This window comes from Neovison vison, chromosome 3 (genome assembly GCF_020171115.1).
Source record: "Neovison vison isolate M4711 chromosome 3, ASM_NN_V1, whole genome shotgun sequence".
Taxonomy (NCBI): domain Eukaryota; kingdom Metazoa; phylum Chordata; class Mammalia; order Carnivora; family Mustelidae; genus Neogale; species Neogale vison.
This window is the reverse complement of record NC_058093.1, coordinates 56,223,971-56,236,401: the sequence shown is the minus strand read 5'-3', so window position 1 is coordinate 56,236,401 and position 12,431 is coordinate 56,223,971. Positions and strand designations below refer to the sequence as shown.

General features: G+C 36.1%; 1 protein-coding gene across 9 annotated transcripts in view; it reads right to left on the bottom strand.

The window, feature by feature from the left end:
• Nucleotides 1-12,431, bottom strand: part of PKP4 (plakophilin 4) — a 248,166-nt gene that overhangs the window by 43,289 nt on the left and 192,446 nt on the right. For 6 of the 9 annotated variants that reach the window (XM_044242115.1, XM_044242116.1, XM_044242111.1 and 3 more), the window contains 2 exons: nt 8,251-8,439; nt 5,816-6,035 (listed from right to left, as the gene is read on the bottom strand). In XM_044242115.1, coding sequence (XP_044098050.1) covers nt 5,816-6,035; nt 8,251-8,439 — 409 coding nt within the window. The remainder of the gene's footprint in view (nt 1-5,815; nt 6,036-8,250; nt 8,440-12,431) is intronic. The other 3 variants (XM_044242112.1, XM_044242120.1, XM_044242114.1) reach the window with 1 other exon arrangement.

The window sequence follows — 12,431 nt, the reverse complement described above, 5'->3', positions numbered from 1 at the left end:
ACATACCCATTCAAATGAACAGTGCATCCTTTCTATGTTGCAGGTGCCATAGCAGGCGCTAGAAAGATACAAGCATTCGTTTCAGATACAGAGTCTTATATGCCCAACTAAAAAGTTTAGTCTTGATTATTTATTGATGGTTATTATTTATTAGTGGCATAAACTTTATATGCTATTACCTCATTTGCCTTGACTTGCCCCATGAGGTAGGCACTATAAATAACATTTAATAGAGACAAGGAACTGGGATTAGTAATTAAGTGACCGGAGTGTGTGAAACCCAGGTAGTCCATATGTTTCCCCTTCACATAAGGAACAGAAGGCAGAGGTTTTGAGGCAGAAGAGTGAGACAAGGCAACATTTATAAGGTCACATTTAGAAGGAAGATAACTCTGGTGGCCAAGTGGAGAATGTAATAGAATCAGAAAATACTGGTGACAAGAAGACTATCCACTATTTGCTCAAAACAAAATAGAGCCATCCTTGACTTCTCTCTTTCCTAAATCCTTCTTATCCAACCTATCAGCAAGCTTTGTTGACTATCTCTGTAATATTTCATATAAACCCAACCCACCCATTCTCTCCATCTTGTCTGGCCCATCTAACCATCTTCTATATGCTCTCTCTGCTTCAAAAAACAACCCCCCGAGCCATCTACTCTTTGCACAGCAGCCAGATAATTTTCATAAAAGTGAAGCCAAGGGTGAGATGGAGATTTCTGGTTTGGGGGACAGACTGGGTGAGAATATCATTTATAAACAAGAAGAATAGCACAAATGCCAAGAGAGGCAGGCTAACACAGCAGAAAAAAACAAAGAATTTGGGGTTAGACTGCCCATGTTCAAGTTCCAGGTCTTTTATTTACTTTGTAATTTTGAAAACTACTCAATTATTTGGAGTGTTACTTTCCTTAACTGTGTAACAGGAACAATAAAACTATCATCTCTACCTCTCTCTTAGGTTGGCTGTGATGATTAAATTGTGATGATGTATATTAAAATATTTTATATACTTTGAAATAATATTGATGGGTGTTTTATTAATATTTGTCAGCCCTAAAAAAGGAACTATTCTAAATAGGGTCATTTGCTATTATAAATAAATTCCCTTTTATGCACTGTTAACTATATATTTCTGGTCAAAATCTGTCTAAAGCCTATTATGTAAAACTATGCTGTAACTATTAACAGAGTGCAAGGAGTGTGACTTCATCTTTCCTTGATGACTCACAGTCATTAAATGAATACACATTTTTTTCCTCTTTAAATGGCATAGACGTGGTCAAGATTTCCTGGTATCCTTGGGTAGTATGAGGGCCAGACAATACAAAAGGTGAGCTCCAGCTGGAGATGGGCAATTAGGCTTGGCTGACATCAATTCCAACCCTGGTTTTCAGCAGAAATTTACCCTGAAAAGACTGCTATCAATTCATGGGCTGGCTGGATGGCAGGCTTTGCATCATTAAAACCTAAGCCCAGCACGTACAATAATGAGCACTGGGTATTATATACAACTAATGAATTGTTGAACACTACAGCAAAAACTAATGATGTACTACTATATGCTGGCTAACTTAACATAAAAAAAAATTAAAAAACAAAAAGACAACAAAAATACCCCACCTAAGCCAAGACTTCTATTTTCAGCCATGATAGAGTAACTGGTACTGCACTTTGCCCTTCCACTAAATGTAGGAAGGAACCATTTTTTAGGTCCTGGAGAATGGGTGACACAAGAATTTTAATCCTTGAGAGAAGGGAATCGTCACAGTAGCCCCATATTCCCTGGCTTTCTGCCTGAGGGCATTTTTTTGAATCATAACATAGGAAGTTGAGTCCATGAAATAAAGCAATGGACTTAATGAACTGATGGGGAGAGACTAGAATCTGGGGATACCAAAGTGGTTCTGATTTGTGGGGAAGGATACCGGGGAGGAGGGAACAATGCAGAGGAGATTCACTGGGCCTACAGGAGGGTTACTCACAAGTTTTTAGTTGAGTGCTGGGCTGTACATGTCCATGATACATGTACAGGTTGGTGCAGTAGCTGCTGGAGGACAGAGCTGAACTTATGCCATGTGATGTTGGACGTCCAGCCCAGTCAGAGAGCAAACCTCAGGGACCACTCCAGAATTTAGTCTCCACAAAGAACTATGCCACAGAGTAGAAGAATACACTAGGACTAAAACAAACTGAAACAGACCCATCCTAGAAGAACAAAACCAGTCTTGACAGGATCAAAAGCATCTGTCAGTAATATACTTATCTGCTGCAACCAATCTCAGAGACCTAATAGGAGACAACAGAATCCAGCGTCCCTACAATGTTATCATGCACCAATAATTAGCATATGATTTAAAATTGCTCCACATAAAAGGAAAATAGGAGGGGCACCTGGGTAGCTCAGTGGGTTAAAGCCTCTGCCTTCCACTCGGGTCATGATCCCAGGGTCCTGGGATCCAGCCCAGCATCAGGCTCTTTGCCTGGCAGGGAGCCTGCTTCCTCCTCTCTCTGCCCGCTCACTGCCTACTTGTGATCTCTCTCTGTCAAATAAATAAATAAAATCTTTAAAAAAAAAAAAAGGAAAATAGGAAAATATAACCCACAAAGATGTAGAAACAAAAGAAAACAAAACAAAAACAAAACTCCCAAATAACAGAAACAGACCCAGAGAAAACCCAGATGTTGGAATTATCAGAGGAGGACTCTAATGGTCATTATAGTTGTGCTCAAAAGAAAAAAAAACAAAAAAACAAAAAAACCCCAACAAAACAATACAACCCCCCGCCCCCCAAAAAACAAAGGAAAACATCCATGTAGGGAATGAACAGATGAATGTCTTCTGACACATGGAAACTATAAAAAAACCCACCAAATTCAAATACCTGAAATAAAACATTCACAACATGGGCTTAGCACAGATTGTGGAGACTATAGAAGACAGTAAATTATGAAGACAGATCAATAAAAAATACCAATATGAAGAATATAGAGAAAAAAGATTTTAAAATATAAACAGAGCCTTAGTAATCTATAGGATAATGTCAACTTATTCCAGGGGAGAATGATTTCAGGGCAAAAAAAGCAATAATGGTTAAATTAAAGATGTCCCAGTTTTGGTAAAAATCATCAACCAACATTCAAAAAAATCTCAGTGAAACCCAAGCAGGGTAAATGTAAAAAAACCCCACAAACCCACATACCTAGGCCTGTCAGAGTAAAACTGCTGAAAGTCAAAGATAAAGAGAAAGACAGCCAATGAGAAGGTATATTACATAATAAGAATGATGATTTCTCATCGGTAACAATGGAGGTCGGAAGACAACGAATCACATTTTTTAAAGAACTGAAAGGGAAAACCCATACCTGTCAATCCTGAAATTTATACCTAGTAAAAATATTCTTTAAAAATGAATTAAATAAAAAACATTTTCAGATAGGGGCGCCTGGGTGGCTCTGTGGGTTAAAGCCTCTGCCTTCGGCTCAGGTCATGATCCCGGGGTCCTGGGATTGAGCCCTACATCGGGCTCTCTCCTCTGCAGGGAGCCTGCTTCCTCCCCTCTCTCTCTCTGCCTACCTGTGATCTCTGTCTGTCAAATAAATAAATAAATAACATCTTAAAAAATTTTTTTTTCAGATAAATTAAAGCTAAGAGAATTTGTTGTTGTCAGTCACAAAACACAAGGAAGGCTAAAGGAAGGGTTAGGTTGAAGGGAAATGGGTTGAGATGGAAACCTGAATTTACAGTAAGAACATATAAGAAGATAACTATATGTGGTAAACATGAAGTGAATATCAAGATCACTGTTTCTTCTCTTAATTTCTTTAAAAGAGAATTGAATATTTACAGTAAAAATAATAAGGCTACGAGATTTATTATGGACGTAGATGTATAATATTTGACAATATAAAGGTCAAAGGGACAGTGAATGGAATTATTTTCCACAGATCAGGCCCTGCTCAAAAGTAACCACCATGAATGCTATTATTATTTATGTTACTATCACTTTCCATAGGAGGTATTTTGGTTACTCCTTCTAGATGTGTCACTTATACTACTAGTCAATTTTGCTTCTACACTAGACAACACAAATTTCCATTTATATAGAAAACATCAATAACTCCTTTAGTCTTATAAGAAATTTTCAGGTTAATTATAATGCAGTGTTAATGGTAAAGAACATGGGGTTAGAAATGACTAAAGATATTACTTCAAGTTTGCTATTTTCAAAACTAAAAATTAAAAGCTGTCATGCGCTTTTAATTTTGGCTTGAATATTTAAACTTCAGATTCACCTGGATTCTAGTTTCATCTAGAATAAACACAATTATTATAAAATAATCATTTATTCATCTTACCAAATGCATTATCAGTGAAGTTTCACATAATCAAAGCTAGCCCTAACAGTTTCATGCATTAGACTACAAAATTATCATACTATGAATAACTAAAGTATATTATCATACACGAAATCCTTATTTATAGTGAATCAACTTGTATCAGAGGTCAAAACTAAAGTCTTCAGGGACACATATTAAACTCAGAACTCTAATCACACTTCACTGTCTTTCTGGATAGCTATTCTTTTCTCTGCGGGTTCAGCTGAGGTATGGTCTAAATTGCCTATAATTTAAAACACTTTTGGGAATTTTTGCATCTATTAGGGTGCCTCAGTATTTTGTCATTTTGAGGTTTTAAAAAATGAAATCATACAACGGTATTTTTTACTTAATTATATTGGAGATACTATAAGACAAATCATTTAAAAACCCTTAAAATGGACTAGCAGAACCAAATGAATGTATGAACTACAAAGAACTTTAGGAAAAAGAGCGATCAGGTGGAACAGTTTTAGTGAAGCAGTGGGTTTCCCATTCAACTCAAAAGTACTTTTATTTTGTTTTAATGAGCAAAATCTCACTCATGTATTTAATTCACATTCATTAGAATAAGTTGGTAGGTTGCTGAAAATGAATTGATAATTATAATAATTTTCCAGTAAAACAACAATTTGCAGGCAGAGTGAATGAAATCTTGCTAATATATGCCTTCATATAATACTCAAGCTGCTTAAAATTTAGCAATAATTCCACTCTTTCAGAAATTAAAATTCTCTTTAGATTCTAAATATCTTTTTTATTTCCTGAATATTTTAAATGGCTTTCATTACAGATGAGGCTATTTTTCAAAATTAATCAAGTACCAAATGACTCATACTTATCTTAATAAAACAGGCTTTCTACATGGCCAAATAAAATTAAAAGGAGGAAACATGTACCACTGGCCGTTTTTTGCTTTTAAAATATAAGAATTTCTTGTCAACTATTTTCTCCTAAATGGCAGAAGGTAATAGTTAATAAAAACACAACACAGCATTGACTAGTACGATTCAAAATGTACGCAACACTGGTCTCTTCCAGTTTAAAACACCATACTTTTTTTCTGAAGCCCTCATCTAAAGAGTCAGGATAAAGGAAAAGGGGTAAAATGATCCTTTAAAATCTTTCATATAATTCAGACCAAGAGGCTATCCCAGGGAGTTGTCTCGCTGAAGTATGTTAGCGATGAATGCTGCAGATATTCATGCAGACCTGTGTATTCTCTAACTTACTATTAAGGTATTGAAAGAAGGAATCGATCTTGAAAATGAAATTAACCTCAATGACCGACTGTGTTAAAATACAACTGGAAATACTAGAGATAACGAGTTAACTGATACTATAATAGACTCAGCAACTTGAAAAAAAGCCAGAAGGAAGGAATTGTTGATGTCCAGAATACTGTAGCATTCTGGAGACTCCTAACCAGTACTTGCCTGGGGTCTTTCTGAATGCTGTCTATTGATGGCGATCTCGTGGTGCCATCGTCAGCCGGCGCTGCGTGCTGAAGCCTGTTATAATTGCACTCTTGCACTCGGTATTGTATTGGCCTGTAGGGCTCCGCATAGGTAGCTGTTGTGTTCAGAGCATAATTATTTCTTTGGTATGTAAGGGTGCTTCGTTGGCTGGATGTTCTTTGCAGATTTCCAACACCTACTAGAAAGCCAATATTTTTAAAATGATTAGTATATTCTCCATGAGGTGATACTTTCCAAAGTAAAACTATTTTAAAGAAGGATTACAGTTTTTAACAATTACATAAATTGCTTTATAGATTTCATCAATATTACCAATTTAGATTTTACCAATCTAGCTCATTAGTGCTAAAAAGACACTTAGGTTTTTAATATACACAAACAATATGCCAATTTCATTAGCAGAAAAGAACAAAAATAAAATGATCAATCTGCTTACATGATTGAGCTTACTATGTTTATTAAGATTTAGTAACAAAAGTGCAAGGGAAATATAGGAAAAGAATTAAACAAATTTGAAAAATAAATGACAAAATGTCATAATTTCATCTTAGCAAGAAAAAAAATTATTCAAGTCTGTAGATAATTGAGGTCAAACTTCGAACATGAAGCATAAACAAGTTACTATAAATAAAATTTATTTTGATATACATTTTATTTATAGACCTTTGGATTTTAATAAACCTGGAAAATTTACTTCCTAAGTAGGAAGACTGACACTACAAATTCTTCTATAGCTACTCCCCTAAATTTTTGCATAATGCTATGTTTAAGGGTACTGCATACTGTATGTAATAGTTCTTTCTTAATTATTGGAAAAGGTATCTCTCCAATGATTGCAGATGTACTCTTCCCACAATTAAATGATTTTAACATTATTTATTTCTTAATCTTATGAAAGAAATTCCTTGGGAGTTCCCTTATACTTGATTGATAGGATGCTGAATCACCAATCATTTAATAAAGCCAATTAGATCCTTAAAAAAATCCCTCAATTGACAGAACACAACAAGTACAATATTTCTTCATTAATAACTATTAAAGATTGGTACATTTTATTAGAAGAAAAATCCTGCAACAGACCAAACTGTCAGTGTTTGGCAAAGAATTGGTTTAGATACAGTTTCCTCTCTCCTGGTGTTCTGGAGGTATGCCTCCTAGAGTTATGCCTTTAAGGGGTTATCACTGTGGGCATGTTAATAAATCTGTCCTATCTCTTTTGCTTTTTAAAGATTTTATTTATCTATTTTAGAGAATAAAGAGAGAGACAGACGGAGTGTGAGCAGGGGGAGGAGCAGAGGGAGATAATCTCCAGCAGACTCTGCTGAGTGTGGAGCCTGACACAGGGCTCAATCCCACAACCCTGAAACCATGAACTGAGCTGAAACCAAGAGTGGGATGCTCAAAAAACTGAGGCATCCAGGCATTCCTATACTAGCTCTTTTCAAAAAGAAAAAAAGAGAAAGAAAGAACGAAAGAAAGAAGGAAAGGTGGGCGAGTCTCCTGGGATTCCATGAGCCAGACCTGCAGCACAGTCTGGTAGCTCATGTGGCCATGAGTATAGCTTCTGCTCTAACAGCCACTACGGTGTGGCATATATGTGAGAGTGGGGATGCATGGGTGTGATGCATTAGCTCCCTATTTTTATAAATGCTGTTATTGTATTCTGTCCCAGATAGGGTTCATCACAAGGAATATTTATTTCACTCTACACTTGGACATTCAGAGGACATCTAGTATCTAAAAAGGAGTAATACGAAATACACTTGGGCTGCATACAAGCTAAACTGAAGACAGGCAAATAACTTGTAAAGGGAGCTTTTCTAAATACACGTTCCAGGCAACAAAAATCACAAAGGAGGGTGCCTGGGTGGCTCGGTGGGTTAAGCCGCTGCCTTCAGCTTGGGTCATGATCTCAGGGTCCTGGGATCGAGTCCCGCATCGGGCTCTTTGCTCAGCAGGTAGCCTGCTTCCCCCTCTCTCTCTCTGCCTGCCTCTCTGTCTACTTGAGATCTCTCTCTGTCAAATAAATAAATAAAATCTTAAAAAAAAAATATCACAAAGGAATATTCCAACAAAGGTTTTCCTTTCTAGATCTGGTATGTTTTAAAACCAAGGAGAGTCAGATTTAGAGCTCTATAAATTTATCTGTGAATTAACAGTATAATCACCATGTTCACTGATTAGATAAAACTAAGGTTAAAAAAAATCGCCTATAAATACAGGTACAACACGAACTTCTATTTTACTGTTTATTGATCAGCTGTCACAGCTGCTTATCTGACAATCAAATGGGCAACATGATTTCATATTAACAGGGCACCCAATCTCAATAAAAATCTTCTGCTCTTGGGCCTATGCGTTTGGGAATCAAGCTGAACTGCGCCAAGGCCCACCTGAGCCTGTGCGGTACAGTGCTGTCTGAGATCCTTGGAGCTCCACGGTCCCGTGGTTTGGGCTGCGGTACACTGGGCTGTAATAGGTCCTCCCCTCATATATAGGAGTGATGTGCAAGTCAGGAGACACAGCTGAACGAAGGTCTTGCCCAAGCTGGCTGTGCTGACTAGCGTAGGAACTCCGTAAGCCTAGAGGCAGGAAAATAACATCATTAAGAAATTGAGAAAACTGTGCTGAGGTTAAAAGCCTCAATTAATAGGGCCTTACCAAGAGGACCAAATGTTAAGTCTAAACACCAAACCTACGAGTTTTACAAAAAGAGGATGCCAGATATGAAAGACACCATATATATTCTTAGAGGCAAACTTTCTCTGGCAGCCAGATAAAGGTAAATTTTGTAAGAAAAAATAGGAAATTATTAGATGGTTTGCTACTCTGAAATCCATCCCACAATTGTAAGCTATTTTATCATGGTGACCAAAAAGACAACGTCCTCTTCTACTGTTACACAATTTTCATTGTTAAAACATAATAATAATGGTTCACGCCATTCTCTTTGCTGCTCCACAGAACTGCACTACCAGCTCTTTGGGGGCAGGGCCCACCATGTCCCACACCTCTTAAATCTCAACATCTAAGACAATGTCTACATAATAGTGCTTGATAAAGGCTGATGTTCAAGAACACTTTTGAAGTCTCTCAATTCACCCATGAGTTTTACAGGAAAACATGGAATTTTATTTTATAAAATTCAAAATATTATCAGTAAACTAATAATGTCTGTTAAATATTATGAGGTATTATATATTTGTCGTTACTGTATTTTTCCTTTTTTTTTTTTTTAAAACAAACATAGCTGTTTTTGCAGGAACCCACATGCCAGCTTCTTGTTTACCTTCCTTCTAGTGCAAAGGAAAAGTACAAAATTAGTACATCAATACCAAATCATTTGAAATATTCTTTCATTTAAATTGCTAATAACTAAAAGGTCAACATTTTTTAAATGGGACATGTGATAAAAAAAAAAGGTATAGTTTAAACCCAAGCATTTTATTTTCTTAGAGAAAGGAAATTAGTACATTCAATATTATGATCCTCCGAAGTTTATGATTTGTTGATATTAGGAAGTCAAGTTTATCACTTAGTAAGAATACTAAGGTTACATTCCAAATATGAGCAACAGAAAGCATAAACATATCTGAAGTCAGCACTTGTTTTTTAAAAGACTGCAAATAATTGACACAATAACTAATTACAAAAAGATAGGATCATTCACCTCCTATTAGCTCTGTTAATCATATCAGAACTAAAAGCAAATGGGCCTGAACATGAGTGATACTGTTGCTTACTGAGAAGTGGCAAGAAAGTTTCAAATATGTAGAGGTTCTGAGATGAATGATTACTATTACCTACCCTGGACAGCAATGCGACATGGAAAGAATCTAAATGAACCAATGTGGGTTTTAGCTACTGGCTCTCTACTTGCTAAAATGAAGATCATAGGATTAAACAATCATACAATTGGGAGATGGTCTGGCCAAACCTCATTTCAAAACCAAGGAAACTGAGGGCCCAAAAAGAAGGCAGATTCATCCCCATCAGAGAACTGCTTCCTGATAGGGCTGAGAGGAAATTCCCAACACTGGACACATCAAACCCTCAAGGCTCAAGGAGACATGGTGTGAGCAATCTTGAACTCAGCAGAGCCCTCCATGAGTTAAAGGGCCAGGTCAGCCCACCAGGGGGACATGGGAGCCAATATGACTCTAAAGATGGTATTGTGATCCTTACTGTAAAGTTCTCATTTGGGGACTTCAGCTTCTTAATCACTTGCAGATTTCTCATTCCTCTTAGTAGAGGAATGAGAACCCATTTCTTTATGGAACCCATGAGTACTTTGAATAAAGGTGCAGGCACTGTATTTGTCAATGGTGATATAAAGTGGGCAGGTAAATGGACCCAGTCCTTGATAATCTTTTCAACACAAGGTGCTATTTTAACACTCAGTGGAGCCACAAATTCTTGTGATTTGTTGTGGGATTCTGTGGCTCACTCAACACTTGGGCATCAGCGCTGGAAGCTCCTGAAGTCATCTGAGCCGCCACGCTCCCACCACTCTCCACTATTCCATGAAATAAGACTAAAGCATTCTGCAGCATTCTCAGAATGTTACAATGTCGCTCTGCAAGGATCTGGCTAGATTCTTCACTGGAAACCATGCAGTATGATTGGATTCACAAATATTTGTACATATTTACTATAATTTTGTGGGAAAGGTAACAAAATGAGCTTGTTGATAACTCTAAAAAGCATCCAGTAAATATTCACTTGTTATAGGATTACTTAGTGAGATGAAATTACTATATGTGACTATATGAGACTACATATATTACTATATGACAGACTATAATGGGAAACAAAAGCTCTGGAACTAGAGTGAAATATGTTACTTTTTGATTTTAAAATCTTTGTGAATAACCTAACAGTGATGTTACTACTTTTGTTCATCTATTCATGCACGCAAATAAAACACAGTCCTATAGATTTACATTTTAAAAAAATTTCAAAGATTAAAAAATAACAGCCTCTACAGAATCAGTAAAATGATTATGTGTAGAAAGTCCACCGAAACTAAGTATCTTTTAAACTGGAAGACAAATTATCTTCTATAATTATTATTAGAAATAATTTTTCCAGAAGTATTCACACAAATTAATTTTTAATAGTCTTCTCTCCCCCTCCAACTAATGGAAAACACTGATCTTCCACAATATTATTTACTTATTCAGTTCCACATACTAGTTTAGCTATTACAATGACATATTCCCTGTGATTTAAAATCTTTATATTTAAGATACTAGAAATAAATACAAATTTATCTTCCAACTAATATTCCTTGCATTCCCAAAACTTTTCTTGACATGCTATGATTTTACTTAAAGTAGTATTTTAGGGCAGGCACATTTTTCTGTTGTAGGATGTAATTTATACACATATTGTATCATCATTGAACTTATGATCACCAAATATCCAAGTGTCTGAATCTATTTCAAAATATTGCTTCAGGCTTATCAGTTAGAAGGTTATTAATCATTTGAAATCAAGAACCATAGTAAATATCATGACAAGTAAAACACTTTCTGAAGTAAGAATAAAAGAAAGGAATTCATGAAATGGGATCCACATTCAGAATAAGTAGGTAGGCAGATGAGAAGCAAAGCTTCTATACACCCTTTATATAAGAAAATATTAGGAAAAAAAAAATCTTTGATAGGCTAGGTCTGCCTTTTCCCCACTGAAACAACGTTTAATTTCACCTGTAATGTCAGAAGGCAGGCTTTTTAAATCAAAGGAGATCATCCATCTCACAGTTAAATACAGACAGTAATTTATGTACTCATTTCCTTTCCTGGGTTTCTACTTCACTCTATTGCAAACATAGATTTCTGCATAGCCATTCTATACATTCACAGAGAGGAGTATAGAAATCCTCAGAACTATTTATCTTTCAAGGTTTCCTTGGGAGACAATATTTCATAAATGATTCCTACCTCACTTTGCTACAGACTTCCAGAGCCATGCTAGAAAATATTTAAGCCAAGCACTCTCCTCTGATGACTGAATGAATAAGAGGTGGTTTCTCCACTAGGACTTTCTCTGAGCTTAAATTCTAGTTCAATATGAATTCTTCATACAAAATTATTCAATTAGAAAATCTCAAAAAGTCTTTACCTTTCTCAAAAGCCATGAGGAAAAGACATTGATTTTGCCACACCAAATATTTAAAAACTTGGATAAGAAGTATCAAAAACAAAGTCAAAAGACAGGTTACAAAATGGAAAAAATACTTGAGAAGCATATTACAAGAAGCAATTTTACTTCGAGTATAAAAAGCTTTTACAAGTTATACAGACAAAAATCCTAAACTTGTGGTTTGTAGAAAAGACCTAAAATGGCTGATAAACATGTACGATCCTGAGTCTCAGTCATAGCTCAATAAAGGGCATGGGAAACCATGAGATGCAGCTTTTAACCTGTCCCACTGGCCAAGATGCAGCACTGGCAATACGCAGTGCTAGTGAAGATAAGGAGGACAGATACGCTCAAAACTATTGGTAGAAATAGAAATCTGTGCAGCTTTCCTGAAATGCAGGAGGTAGGACAGTATTTCTTTAAGAAC